Consider the following 14,491-nt stretch of genomic DNA (forward strand, 5'->3'; position numbering starts at 1 on the left):
CTCATTTAGTTCTTTTCCTTCTGTTTAAAATGAAAGCTGATTATAAATCCACTATATTACTTTCATGATCCACTGACGGGTCACAACCCATAGTTTACAAAACATTGTTATAAATTCATCTATTCATTCTACTCCACATTTATTACCTACTGCATTCCAGGCACTTTCGTGAGATATAGGGATATACCTCGGTTCTTGTGCTCCACAGAGCTTAGAGACTAGCAGGGAAATGACAACTAATGAGTTCAATGAAAGCACAATGAAGCTTACTTTAAGGGCCTCAGCAGATGCAGTGTGAGTGTATAGCAGGGATTTCTCTTCTAATCTAATGAGTCAGACAACAGTTTTAATCAGAGAAGGAAATCTGACTAGCTTTGCATATTAGAAATATCATTTTTACTGAAAGGTAGAGAAACAATGGGAGGGTCCAAATTAGCAGTCTATGCCAGTGGTCAAATTAGACACAGTGGTGGCCTCATCTGAGGGAGCAGCAGTGGAAATGGAGAAAAGAGGATGCAATAGGACATGATTGATTGGATGCCAGGGTGAGGGAGAGCAGGCAATGATGATTCCTGGGTTTCCTAGCTCAAGTATTCGAGTAGATGGCAGTGTCATTTATTGAGATGGAAAAATCTGGGGGATAAACAGGCTCAGGGGAGCAGATTTTGACTTCGGACTTGGACGTGTTGAGTTCGAGATGCCAGGGAGACATCCAAATAGTGATGTCTGTTACAGAGTTCATTTCATGTTACGGGAGTTCAAAAGAAGAGTCTGGGCTAGAAACACTTGAGTTTTCAGAGCAGATAATATTTAAAGCCAAGAGAGTGGATGAGCTCACACTGTGAAAGGATGGTGTGCAAGAAGAGAAGAAGGTGTGGAACAGAGCCCTGAGGAATCCAATAGTTGTAATAGTATTTCTCAATGTGTTACTTATAATATGTACAGCTATCACTTGAATGAAAGTGGCTTAAACCAAAGAGGTTCATTAATTGCATGAAATACAAAGTATGGAGGTGGTGCTACCAGAGTGTATGCAGACTCAGCCGTGTCATCGGAGAACTGGGCTCTTTACATCTATGATGCCATCCTCAGTGTGTGGACTGAGGGGAGCCTTGTGGCTGCACGATGACTCCTGCACCATTAGCAGACAAGGTGGAGTCAGACTGCAAAAGCTAAAAGCGAGGGAATGAAGTTATAAAGAGAACGATGGCTAGCTTTGAGTAGTCATCCACTAGAGATTGGATATTTACTTCGCGTCTGTTTACCGTGTGAAATTTTACATTTAAATGCTTTCTTATGATTTAATAAGAGCAGGATTTGGGTCTTGTGTGGAGAGTGGCTAAAAACAAAGATAAAAAGGAAGCATCTACTTGACTTGGCCAAAGCTTGACATTAATTACCACTACTTTGGGATTTCCCCCTTCCTTTCCTCTTTTTAATATTAGTACAACTTTGTCAGCTCCAAAATGGCAGAGGGGAAGGAAATGAAGGCTTTTAGGGGCTAAGCATTAACTGTTCTTCTCTTTGGCTGAATTTAGGGAAACTTAAGCATTGCATGAAAGCCTCTTCCAAGGCCCAGGAAGGGGTCTGATACTACTAACATTAGTGATTTTGCTGAGAAGGCAAGAAAAAAAATACATTTTATGAAATAATACTTTGATCTTTATATATTTGACTTTTCTGTATTTTTCTCTAACTTCTCACATCCCCTTTACTCATACTTTCTCAAAAAAAAAAAACTAATGAAAAATAAAAACTGAACTTTATACTAGCACAACTCAAACTTAATGTAATAAACAGAGATGGAAGTCAATAGGATGCTGAAAGCAACAAAAATAAGATCTGTTTACTATTTATGACTATTGTTGGTTTGTTTTGTGGTTTGACAAATAGAGATTGTTTTCTCTACCCAAAACAACACAGTGGAAAGAAAGATCTAATGCAGGACTATCTGTGAAAAGAACTGGGACAAATACACAGGAAGACAAACGAAAATTTAAGAAGGTACTCATGTTTATTATCTGATTTACATTTGACAAAGCAAAGGCAGGTGCAACAAAGAGCTGTTTGACAAAGTCAAGCCCCCAGATATCAAAGAACGGTATTTCCCTGGCCGACCCAGAGGGCACTTGGCCACTCCTAGGCAGCCGTGCTCTGCAATGCAGCCATTCATTCTAGACACTGCTGTGCTGCACTTGGGAGTGCAGGCCCATAGGTCTGACGTCAAAGGAGGGGACCATAATACACAGCGCAAGTTCCAGATGTCAAAAATCGACTTTAGTAATCAACAAGTAGTACTAATTATGCACCAGAATGGTCAGAAAAAGTAACAGGCTTTCAATACTGTATAAAATACACCCTTTATAGAAGAGGCTCTTGTTGTGAGCTGCCTTTCTCCCCTTGCCAAAATCTGTTCATTCATGTGAAATCAAGGACATGTGGTATAAAACTTTTTAAAAAACTACTTTAACAATGGTTAGCTTCTTCCTAAGATTCATGCCTAAGGTTATTTACATAAGATTTGGATCATCATCATTCAAAAGAGCTTTTAATTCTGAGCTTACAAAGGTATCCCTCTTACTATACAGTAGGATACTCAGAAATACCTGAGGTATAATCACTGAGAACCTTCTTGAAGGAGAAAAAAAAAGATTGGAGTTTCCTATACTGGCATATAAATACGTATACAGTTGATACAGAAAAACTAAAATGTGAACAGTATTAAAGTATACAGATAAAATGAGGAGGAACTTGCTACAAGGCTCCAGTTCTTCTGACTATATTTTGCACACGTTTGTTATAACAAATTTTTGGGCTGTAGCAAAAATGATTTTAGGTCAAAACTTCAAAAAATAGTAAAATCCAATTCAAAACAGGGTTCATTTCTAGAGACAAGCACGCATCAGTATACAATTATGTTTCTGGTGGAACAGCAACATCAATCTAATTTTTAAAAACCTAAGTTTGGTTATCTTTAATCAGATGTGCTTATTTGGCTATGAATACACCCTCGCCCTTCCTCCAAAGTGATCATTTTAGCATCGGTTATAGAAAAGTATACTAAGTAGAGAATACTTCAAAACCTAGCATAATTTATAGCTATTTACATAATAGATATAAATCTGATAATTTAACACTTTATACTGCTCTCTAGCCCTATATTTTCCTACTTCCTAAAGTCTCTTAGAAACTGGCAACAGGAAGATTACTTTCTTAGAGAATAAATAAAAAGCTTTAAGAACTGGCTAAAATAAGCACCCCAGAGTTTCTACTTTATGAAGTAGAAACTCGAACACTATTTTTTAATAAGCAAATTGGGATATTTTGGAAACAGTAAAACATCAGGAATTCTTCTGGCCAATTCCTACCCCATTCGGGGACTTTTACATTCACTAGTGGATCTGTGGGAATCCTTTCTGAACAGGTCTGCACTGTAAGGTCTCCTGACCTCAGCATGACCAAGACAAGGGGAGCGAAAGTGGGGAGGATACTTTCACTTCTGTTTTTAAGAAACTGATTTAGAAAAGGTTTATTAAAAGATTCTAAAAAGCACAGAAAACTCACACATTCTTACCACTGCATGCATGTTGGTTTTTCTACCCTTTTGTTAGCTCTTCATGTAGGAAGGCACCTCGAGAGGAGAGAGGAAGAACCCTCCTCTGGCCCGGGAATAAGAGTTTCGGAGAAAATCACAGGAGCAAGACTCTTACCAAGAATATCAGAAAAGTCCTTTCAGTTAAGTCAGAACAAAGGAGCAAAGGATTTGCAAATTAAGCACCAAAAAGTCAAGTAATATGCTTCCCATTTTCAAAAATAAAAGAGTTAGCCCCCTCCCTCATCTTCTATCATGCCTTTCAATATAATGGTGTTTCTTTCTGAACTGCCCTTTCTAGATAAAGCCTGTCCTCTGACGGGGAACAGCGGACCTTGATCCTTAACACTCAGAAAACAGATCTATTTCTTCCCAATTCGTAGCCTCGCGTCACAATGCTAAATGCTGAAACATAATTCTCCTTGTTTCACTTTGCCATTTCACATAGTTTGTAAAACAAACAAAACACCAGCAGAGAAAAAGCAAAAGCTTTAACTCTCTCATTAAAAAGTTCATACTATAATTTTACAGATATCTAGAAAAAGGCAGATGTGCTTTAATTTTATTTTACATTAAGAAAACCAGTCTCAAAGCAAGCATCTGGCTTTTAATTAAGTTTATAATAATTTAATAATTTGCCTGAGAAATTTTGTGCAAATACACGTTGTCTTTCATTAGAAATATGCATAGCACACTTTGGAAAAAGTTTAGTTGCAATCAACTTTCCTTATAAAAAAACCTTAGACATAAATATATAACATTCTTTAATTCCTACTGATTGTACTTTTGGTTTAACCCCATCCAGGAAATTTGAAAGCTTCCAAGGAAATTTGAAAGACATGCAATTATGTTCATACTCCTTGGCCACTATGCTTATCCAGAAATCTTCTGAAAACAAGTTTCCTTGGTTTTACTTTACCCATATTTCCTTCTTAAATTAAACCCCTTCTACCATCCCCGCTATCCCTCAATATACATTCTGGATTGTTGTAGTAAAATACAGACTTAAGAAAATGAACTTTTGTTAATCACAAATACAAAAGGAGTTTGGGTGGTGTTTGGGCTCCCAGTGGTTTGAAGTCCTGAAAACAGAAAGCAAAAAGGGGGGCTCCACTATTCTGCTCTTTGAGGAAGGTAAAACTTCTTGTTTGCTAAAGCTGTGAGTATACCGCTGCCCGATATGTCATTTGACCAGGCGTCAAAGGGGAAAACAGAAGCCAGCTCACTGCTGTTTCCGTGACTGAGCTTACCCCTGCCACCTTCCAGACAGCTTTCTCCAGGCAACAGGCAACGCCGCTCCTTTCCTCCTCCTGTCTCCTGACCCGGGCGCTCCCTGCTTATGCTTCCTAGGACTGTCCTAGCAAGTTCGATATTTCTGGTTTGTTTCAATTACTGAATTTATTTTCTGGTCACTTTTTATTTTCAAGACCAGAAAACCCAATCTTTCTTCCTGTTCTGCTTACGAACACTCACGACCCATTCATTTACACATTCAGCTTATTGGATCTCCCTCCTTAGGGCCTCATCCCAATTGTTTCCATTCTCTCACTTTCCTCTTCCCACATTCGCAACCCATCTGCAACATTCTTTTTCTCTCAGTCAGACCAGAGTACATGTATCAGTGCAAATCTATCCTTCATCCTGCTAGTTTATATTACGAGGTCAGTTAACTGCCGAACCTCAGTCCTCCTTCAGGATACCCATTTTGGGTGAAGATGTGCAAACTGAGGTGCCAAAGCTACCCATCATGATTGGAAGACTCTGATTCCTCCTCAATCCACTCAATAAGTTGCTACCTGAATTTAAGTAAACAGCAGACTCTGGTCTTTGAAGACCAATTTCTGCCTCTTGGCTTCTTCCATTTTCCTGGGCATCGGGGGCCTTGATCACTCTGGCTATCCCCAGTCTCTTCAGCCTGCCCACTAAGTTCATCTTCAACTGGCCAGTATCAGGAGGGCTCCGGGAAGGTCTCAAGCCATACATCTCCTGGAGGAATGTTTCGGCTGGGCGGGAGGCCAAAAAATTTTCAGAGAGATGCACTCGAGGCTCAAAGGGCAAAGGAGAAGAGCAAGGTGAGTGAGATGGTGAATTTGGTGGTGTGGAAGGGATAGCCAGGGCTTTAGGGAGAGACTGGAGAAGGGGGTTCTCTGAAACGGGGCTGTGGTAGACTTTAGCAGAGATGCCTCGCTCTTGGAGAAGTTTGGCCAAGCTCATGGTGCTGCTGAAGGTTACAGTGGAATCTCGTCGGTTGGTGATGGACTCACCAATGCTGAGTCTATAGGACATAGCAGGAGAATTCACCACCGTGTTTGATGAACTGCTACTGCTACTTCCACAGGATAATGAAGGGAACCCAGAGCTTAAAAAAAAAAGCAGGAGAGACAGTTTAAGCGTTAAAAAGCAATCTCCAAGTCAGTATTTAAGTAATTACAGTAGGTACCCACAGTAAATATAGAGGAATTAGCAACACATTAGTAACTGAACTCTGTAGAATAGATCTGAGGAATGAAAATTTTGATATGTTACTTTGACGATTGCCTAATTATTTGTAATTTGTAACTTACTTAATAACTTGATATATTAAGTTATAAGTTCTTTTTATAGGATATGAAAGTTGACTGTACTCTTAGATAACTTCATTCTTAAATTTGAACTCTAAAATATATTTATCTATGGGAATATCATAACTAAATTTTATATTAGAAATCAAACAAATTTAAATATAAGAGCAAACCCTAGAAAATTTCATTAACCTATCAATTCCATAAAGTGAAATACTCCCAACAGACAATCCATGAGCAAATAATTCTTCAATCTTTTTGAAAATATAATCTTTCATAATTAAACCTAAGATGCTCTTCTAAAAGCAGCTTTCAATTTTATATTTCTGAGAAGTAATAAAGTTCTAATTATTAAATTCCCATTGTCAAGAATATGTATTCCAAACAATAGTAGCATAAGGATACCACGGAACAAATTTTTCTCAACCTTGACTAAGAACATGTATTTCTCAGAAGTTAAAAATAATTAAAAACCTTAACAGCTTTTAGAATCTTTCATCTTATGTTTTGTTAAAAAGAAAAAAAATTAAATAAGAAATCATGTACTCAAAGAAATGGTGATAGAATGGAGAGAATACTTCTTTAGTCAATCTTCCCCTCTGAGCAAATGTTACTGTATTTAAGAAACTTTCATTTCAACACAAAATACTTAGTGTATCAAGATATCAAGATTTTTAAAGATTATGAACAAAATGCAAGTTTAGGATTAATAAATAAACTTTCTAAGGTACCAACTTATATAAAAGCAAAATACAAACAACTTGACTGCTTGGTTGAATTAAAAGCTTATAATCTGATATGGTAAATATATTGTACTCCCAGTCTCCCACCTCCCTGGCCCTACTTTACTGCAGAATTGCTTGTCCTTTCCCAAGTTATACACTTCATATGACGGTATCTACTTGAATTGAGAGTCTTCTCAGGAATCGATTCTATAAAACTTACCTTTTTGACTATAAGAACAATGTAGGAAGACTACTGATATGTCTGTTCATTACAGACTTTATTGAGATCTTTATTGAGTATCACCCAAATGCCTCTCTAAACATCTGATTTGCTTCTACCTTATAAACACTGTGAATCACAATGTTATTTCCATCCACACTGGCAGCAGGAAGGTTAAGACTCAAACTCACCTTATCGAGTATATAATTATGGTACAATTTATACATAGTTTTTTAAAATCTATTTTCTATCTTTATTCTTGATTCCTCTTTCCTTTATTTTTCTTCTATCCTAGTTAACATCAACTCTGAAATGTTCCACATATCTTTGAAGACTACCTTAGATGCTTTTGGGAATTGGTAGGATAGAAATAGTAGCAATATGGCTTAATAAGATCCCTCAACGACCTGTTGGAATAGCCATATTCTAGCCTGTGTAGAAAATAATTTGGCCTCAGCCTCTGGGAGGCAATCTATGCCATATCTGTTTTTGTTTAGATGGAGGTTGGGCACAGTTGATCTTGAGGTGGGCCTGGTCACATCCAATAGTTGTAGGGTTGGGGCTGGCCATGCCAGAAAGACCAACCATTTGATTTAGGGTGGGGGCTTTGGGTAAGTAGACCTGGAGATGAGTTCAACCACATGGGTAATCAATCAATCAATGGATCATGCCTACGCACTGTAGCCTCAATACAATATCTGGACTGAGGCGTGGGTGAGCTTCCCTGGTTGGCAATACTCTGTGTGTACTACCACACATCCATGCCAGGAAAGTAATTATCCTAAGGCCAAGGGAAGCTTTGTGTGTGGAAACCCTGACACTGATTTATGTGTTTCTTCTTTTGGCTAACTTTAACCTGTATCCTTTCCCTGTAAGAAACAGTAACCATGAGCACAACAGTTTTCAGTGAAGTTCTGTGAATCTTTGTAGAAAATTATTGAACCAGAGAGTAGTTTTGGAAACCACTCGCAGGTAGTGTCAGAAGTGAGGGCAGTCTGGAATGGAGGAACGATCCCTCAAATCGTACAGTTTGGCTAACTGTGGGTATAGTTCCAGTTGGGCCTTTACTACCTGTCTACCTTGGACAAGTCACATGAACTTTCTATGCTTCAGTTTCTTCATTTACACAACACACACTTGCTCTGCCTACTTCAAAGACTTATAATGATCGAATGAGAAAATACAATGTGAAAATATTCTAAAGACAAATGATCACAGAACATTAATTAAAATTCTGGGAAAAATAAAAGTAAGTTTTAAAAGGAATTCATGAAAACATAGTTGAGGAAAGAAGTGAGGCCTCAAATTGCCCAGACCTACCTGGGGGTAACCTGAGTGATATCAGAGGGATGTAATATCCTACAGGTGGTGAAGGTGAATGTCAAGTTTGTGCATGAGAGACACTTCCCTGGGTTTGAGGTTGCAACTGAAGTAGAAATTTTTAGGGAATCAAACACAAAATTGAAAGACCAAGTTAAAAATGTAAAAAGTTCATTATTATTTATTAATAATACAGCATTTATCAAGTGTCATTTGCACAAAAATCCCCAAATATGAAAATATACATAAATATTACATTAGTATTGACTGGTCACTGTATAGCTGAATCCTTTGATACTTTAAAACTATAATGTAAAAGGATTAAAAGTAGCTTAGAAACAAGAGAAAACACATTCTAAAAAAAATACATTAAAAAACCCCAAGATCCAATCTTTCTAGCCAAACGATCTATTCCAGTGGTTCTCAAAGTGTGGTCTGAAGACCTTGTGGGTGTTTACACATCAAAACTACTTTCATAGCAATGCTAAGACACCATCTGCATTTTTGACTGGGTTGGCATTTGCACTGCTGGCTCCTCAGCACAAATCAAGGAAATGGCACCAAGCTGTACTAGTATTCTTCACTGTTCTCCACTCAGTATTTAAAAAACAAACAAAAAAAAAGCCAGATTCACATAAAAATGTCCTTGATGAATGTTGACTCTCGAATTTTTTTAAAATTCTGTGCGGTGAAATGAGAAGTGAGCATTAGGCACTCTGCCGCATACGAGATACAATGGTTATCCAGAGGAAAAGCATACGTGCAATTGAGTTGAAATTTCGTGGAACACCATTTTACTTGAAAGAATGACTAACAGGCACACTACAGTTATCCAGACTTGGAAATCTGGCAGAAGTTTTCTTGAAAATGAATGTAGTGAGCACACCTCTTCAAGAAAAGTAGCTGACAGTATTTGCTGTTGACAAATTTGAACTTTTGAGTTAAAATGAGAGTTTTGGAAAACTTGTATCCACCACTGAGATCTTGAAAGCTTCCTAATACTAACAGACTTATCTGATGAGACAAGTGGTGATATTAATGTGATTTTAATACATTATATAATGAAATGTGCCAACATTTGGAAGATCTGCATAACTCACTAAACCAATATTTTCTAAATGACCAGTGCATGATGTCACAAAATCATGCATGGGGAAAAGATGCATTCAAAGTGTAGAACAGAACGATAGATTTTAATGTAACAAAGTATGAAAAGTTCACTGATAGAGTTTCATACTCCACATTGCCACAAACCTTAAACTACCATTTATCAAGTTTTTGGTGTAACATCAAAGAGTATCCACAGATAGCTGATGAGGCCATTAAAATACTCTTTCTTTTTCCAACTACATATCTGTGTGAGGTTATATTTTCCTCCTACTTCTCAACAAAAACAACAAATTATAGCAGTCTGAATGTGGAAACTGATATGAGAATCTAACAATCTTTTATTAAACCATAAATTAGAGATTTATAAAACTGTAAAACAAACCACTCTTCTCACTACTTAAAAAAATAGCTATTTTTCATAAAACATATTGTATTAATATGTAATTATTATTTTTAACTGAGTTAATAAATGCTTTTATAATGTCTCAGTTTTGATTTCTAATATGGTAATTATCAATAGATGCAACCCATATAGACAAGCTCTTTGGAATGCTCAGTGATTTTTAAGAGTATAAAGAGGTCTCTCTTTCTCTCTCTCTCTGCCCAGTTGATTTATATAGTCTGGCTAAGATAAAGTAGAATTAGAAGGGTCGCTAATGCCATAGGTTTTCATTATCTTATATTCAAGACTAAGTATACTGCAATGACAGTTAAGTAGAGGTAGTCAGCTGACCATACAGTAAGTCAGGATGCAAAGTATTACTAGCTATGAGACTATATTCAGCAAAGTACTCTTCTTACCTGTAACTGGACCACCTGCTGAAGTAATGGGCGGCAGAAAGATTCCTGTTATTGGCTTGGAATCGGTAGGTTTTTGTTCCACTTGAAGAGGTTGCTGAACCTGAAAAGTGATACCTTCCTCTTCATCCTCTTCTAAATCTGAGAGGTGATAGATGGCATCTTTAGGCAATTGGGTAAAGCCTTTAGTGATGACACCTGGTCGTGGGTCAAGAATGGTTCCTAAATTTGGTTGAGCAAGCTGTTGCCAGTGGTACAGAGTTTGTGATCCTGAATATGCAAGATAGAAATAAATAAATAAGCATGCTTTAAATTTCTCACAAATATTAAATCTTGAAGCAGAAGCTAAAATTATGTGTAAAAAAGTAATATTAATAAAACTACTTCTTTAGTCTTAATATTTTGGTAAAATTTGTAAATTAAAGTTCTCTATGGAAGATTGACAAGTTGCTGAAGATATGAATAATAATCTTTCTATTTCAAACGTTAAAAAGGACATCTAAAGCAGGGGTGAAGAAAACCAAGACAACATCCTTAATAGAAACTAGGATGCTGAGGCAGTGATGAGAAGAAAGACATGTACCTTAGAGGTGACAAAAAACAATACTTCATTGGCTTATGAACTTTGAAATCAAAAGCCAGGATCATAGGATGGAAGACACTTTGAATTTTCAGTGGGGGTGTGTGTGTGTGTGTGTGTGTGTGTGTGTGTGTGTGTGTGTACTTCCCCACCTTATTCATGACTCTCCTTTTCCCAGGCTCACAAGGAGAGTAGGAAAATCAAGGAAATGATAAAAGGAGGCTATATCCCTATGGTCCCTGCCTATGAACACTGGTGAATGATCACTCCAAGCATCTGCACCAGATGCAATGTCTAATTATGACACTATAGTCATTTCATCCTAAAAATGGCAACTCTGACAAATACCTGCAATTCTGACAAATACCTGCACTGATCATTAATGAATAAAACTAACATAGGACCTCACGGGTTTCCTACTCAAAATTTTGTCTAATGCAGACGCTTATGATAACAGCAGAGAATCATCTGAAGACTGGCAATATTCTATAAAGCAAAGAAATTTCTTTTGAATTCAAGTTCTATCTTACAAGAGAACAGAAACTGAATTGAAATGAACAGAACTGGAAAGAAAAATACAGGCACACATACCTGTAAATAAACATTACTTGGGTAAAGAACTCTTTTTTGAAAAAGAAGGTAGAGCTAAAGAATTATACTTAGATTATTTTTACTTATCATATCCCATTTACCTTACCATAAAAATTGTTATAATGATAGTCCTTAGCAAAGGACAAGAAAAGATTACTCTTCCTCCCTCATATTTATATTTAAAAAAATCAATAAAAGAAAATTGATGGCTGATGACCTGGAGAATACAGATCTCTTCATTCATTTTCCACAAAGGACTATAATGCACTGTCACCTAAACGGCAAGACTTAGTGATAATAAATATATCTTCTGCACATAGTGCTCTTACAATTACAATATAAATCTTAGTTCAGGTGAAAGAAAGTCAATAAACAATGTGGCTTAACCCATTTCCCGTTTGCCCTGAAAATATTCACCGGTGGTGTTCACGGCTGCAGCGTTTACCCCAAGATAACTCGCAGATTATAGTCCTAAATTTGCCATGAAATACCTCGCTTTTTCTATTATTTTTGCATCGCTCTAATATATCCATAGTCTTTGGAAACAAATGAAATCATTCTATGTATAGCATTCTGTTTTTAGCCATGGTATTTCCATTTACAAAATATAGTAATTCTTGATCACTGAAAATGTCAAATCCTAGAAAACAAAGCATCCCTACGTGTGATGTTAACATTGTTCTCAGTTGTTAGTTGAAGATTCATTTGATGAATCTGATTTATGTATACATTTCTGTTACATTAGGATTAGAGACAAGTTCTGTTTAGAAATAACTCCAAGAACAGTTTTCATACTTATTTTCACATTGAAAACCAGTCAGATTTGCTTCAGCCTCAAAAAGTGTGTTTATGTAAAATTAAATTAACGATGGCACAAGGGGCTTGACAATTTGTAATTTTTCAGGCAGAAAACACCGAAAGCAACTGGAACTGCTGAAGTCTGTGATCTCCGACTGGTCAGTACAGAGAGAGGCAAGGCTCTCTGTGGGGGTGCCACAACCACTAACCCCTTCTTTCAGGTCAGCCAAAACCTGAATCTTCCGCTCCCACTCTTCAGCAAAGAACTGCTTCTCACTTAAGTAGTTCTGTCGCCGCAGACTAAGGCGATGCAGTGCTGTAGCCAAATCACTATCTTCAGAGGGTTCTGGTTGACCCACCTTATGAATGTTCCTATAGGCAAATCACATTAACTGATTAAATTTGTAAGGATCATAGCACAATGCAGACCTCTCCTTTCTACAATGGTGAATGTTCAAGAGACTGATCTTATAAACAGTATATGTTTAGATATCTGGAACACAGAAATAGTAACGACAAACCAAAATCATTACTACTATATGTTATTTTTATTGATCATTTCAAGTGACTTCAGAAAGGCAAAAAATATACTTTATAATTATATAGTGTTTACTGACTTTTCTATTTCACTTAATTTATGACACTATTGATAGGACCATCCATAAATTCAGTTTAGGTAGTCAAAGAAGAAAATATTATCATATTTCATGAATCTATACTGTCATCGATTACAAAAGATACTGTTATTTTATGTACTAAGAAAGAAAAAATGCTACCTGTTAAATTATGACATGCCATTAGTTATAAAAAATAAACAATTTCAAAAGTACTAAAATGTGAAAAAATTTGCTTTGGCCATAGAATCCTCTATGAAATACTGAAGAACATTTAAAAAAAAAAATAAAACAAGATTGGTAAATACTGCATTTTCATAGTTCTGTGACATTTTTTCACTGTTCACCATTTTAAAAATTAGAGTTATCTTACAATTGATATCAAAAGAAAGAGTAGCAAGCCAAGGTGTAGTTGCCACTGGCCATTGTGTGTGAATTCACATAGAACTGTCTGTTAGATCTCCTAGGGTGAGGTTGTACTGACACACAAAACTACTGTGGGTGCCAAATACGTCCACCACAGACAAGGCAATACAACCGAAAACCCAAAGGAATGGATTTGTACATTAGAAAAGATTTTTCTCAGGTGTTAAACATCTACCTTTCAGAAGCTTTCAGCTGACTTTCTAGTACTGCTGTTTAATTTCTAGTTATATGTAATTCAATGAACTGAATTAATGAAAAGTGGGAAAAAAAATTAAGTGTAAACAAATAGGAAATTAAGAGCAAGCTAGTTTTCCTCAATAGGTATTCAAGCTTATTGTTTATCCTCAAGGCACCAAAACAGTTGAGATTACAAGCATGGGTTATGAGAAAGTGTCATCTGATACTATACATAACTGCTCATGACCAAATTCCAAAAAATTTGACTTTGAACACAAAGAAGATTTAGACACAAACTTTGCCACACTGAAGAAAGTAGGAAAGAATTTCATAGTTCAATGCAAGCTCCATTTCGAACATAATTAAATGTAGCTTTTTTACTCCAAAACTTTTATGAAATCAATGACCAGTCTTACAAATAATAAAGAAAACTGACAGCTCCGGAACTTGGGACAGCCCTGAGCAATGCTAGAATTTGAGTATGTGAATCTGGTATGTCAATACCGCAAGAAATGTATGTAGAATCACTGCCATGATCTATGCTTCTTACCCTGGAACCGCCTCCAAGTTGCTCCCCTGGCTCAGGAGTGTTTTGTCCTCTGTTTGTTGTAAACCTGACTCAAAAAGTTTTGCTGTCATGATGACACTTGAACGATTGGAACCTGGAATTGTTAGCAGAGCTGGGAATGGGAAAGAGCGGCCCCGTGTGTCATTGGCAATCCTGACAGTATCGAATACCCGTTTCTGCTGGGCTCTGTCAAAAAAGAAGTGTACATTATTGCCACTGCCTACTGCTGGAGTGCTTTAGATAAGAGACGTGTGTGCAGTTCGTTAAAAATAAAGCCACCCTGAATAGTCTCTAAATTTTAGGAGATCATTAGAAAATAAACTTTAGAACAAGAGAACTCTCACAAATGTGAGCGCTACTAGGAAAAAACTGAAAAGTAAGCAGATTTACTACTGAATCTCATAACACCTA

The 14,491-nt window shown here is 36.8% G+C and overlaps 1 protein-coding gene across 2 annotated transcripts in view; it reads right to left on the reverse strand.

Annotated features, from left to right (window-relative positions):
• Positions 1-1,995: 1,995 nt before the first annotated feature.
• TRAK2 (trafficking kinesin protein 2) overlaps positions 1,996-14,491 on the reverse strand; it is a 55,400-nt gene continuing 42,904 nt past the window's right edge. For both annotated transcript variants that reach the window (XM_015596674.2, XM_025039424.1), the window contains 5 exons: positions 14,063-14,266; positions 12,372-12,667; positions 10,330-10,599; positions 8,419-8,524; positions 1,996-5,951 (listed from right to left, as the gene is read on the reverse strand). In XM_015596674.2, the coding sequence (XP_015452160.1) occupies positions 5,273-5,951; positions 8,419-8,524; positions 10,330-10,599; positions 12,372-12,667; positions 14,063-14,266 (1,555 nt within the window). In that variant the 3' untranslated portion in view covers positions 1,996-5,272. The remainder of the gene's footprint in view (positions 5,952-8,418; positions 8,525-10,329; positions 10,600-12,371; positions 12,668-14,062; positions 14,267-14,491) is intronic.

This window comes from Pteropus alecto, unplaced genomic scaffold (assembly GCF_000325575.1).
Source record: "Pteropus alecto unplaced genomic scaffold, ASM32557v1 scaffold3, whole genome shotgun sequence".
Lineage (NCBI taxonomy): Eukaryota > Metazoa > Chordata > Mammalia > Chiroptera > Pteropodidae > Pteropus > Pteropus alecto.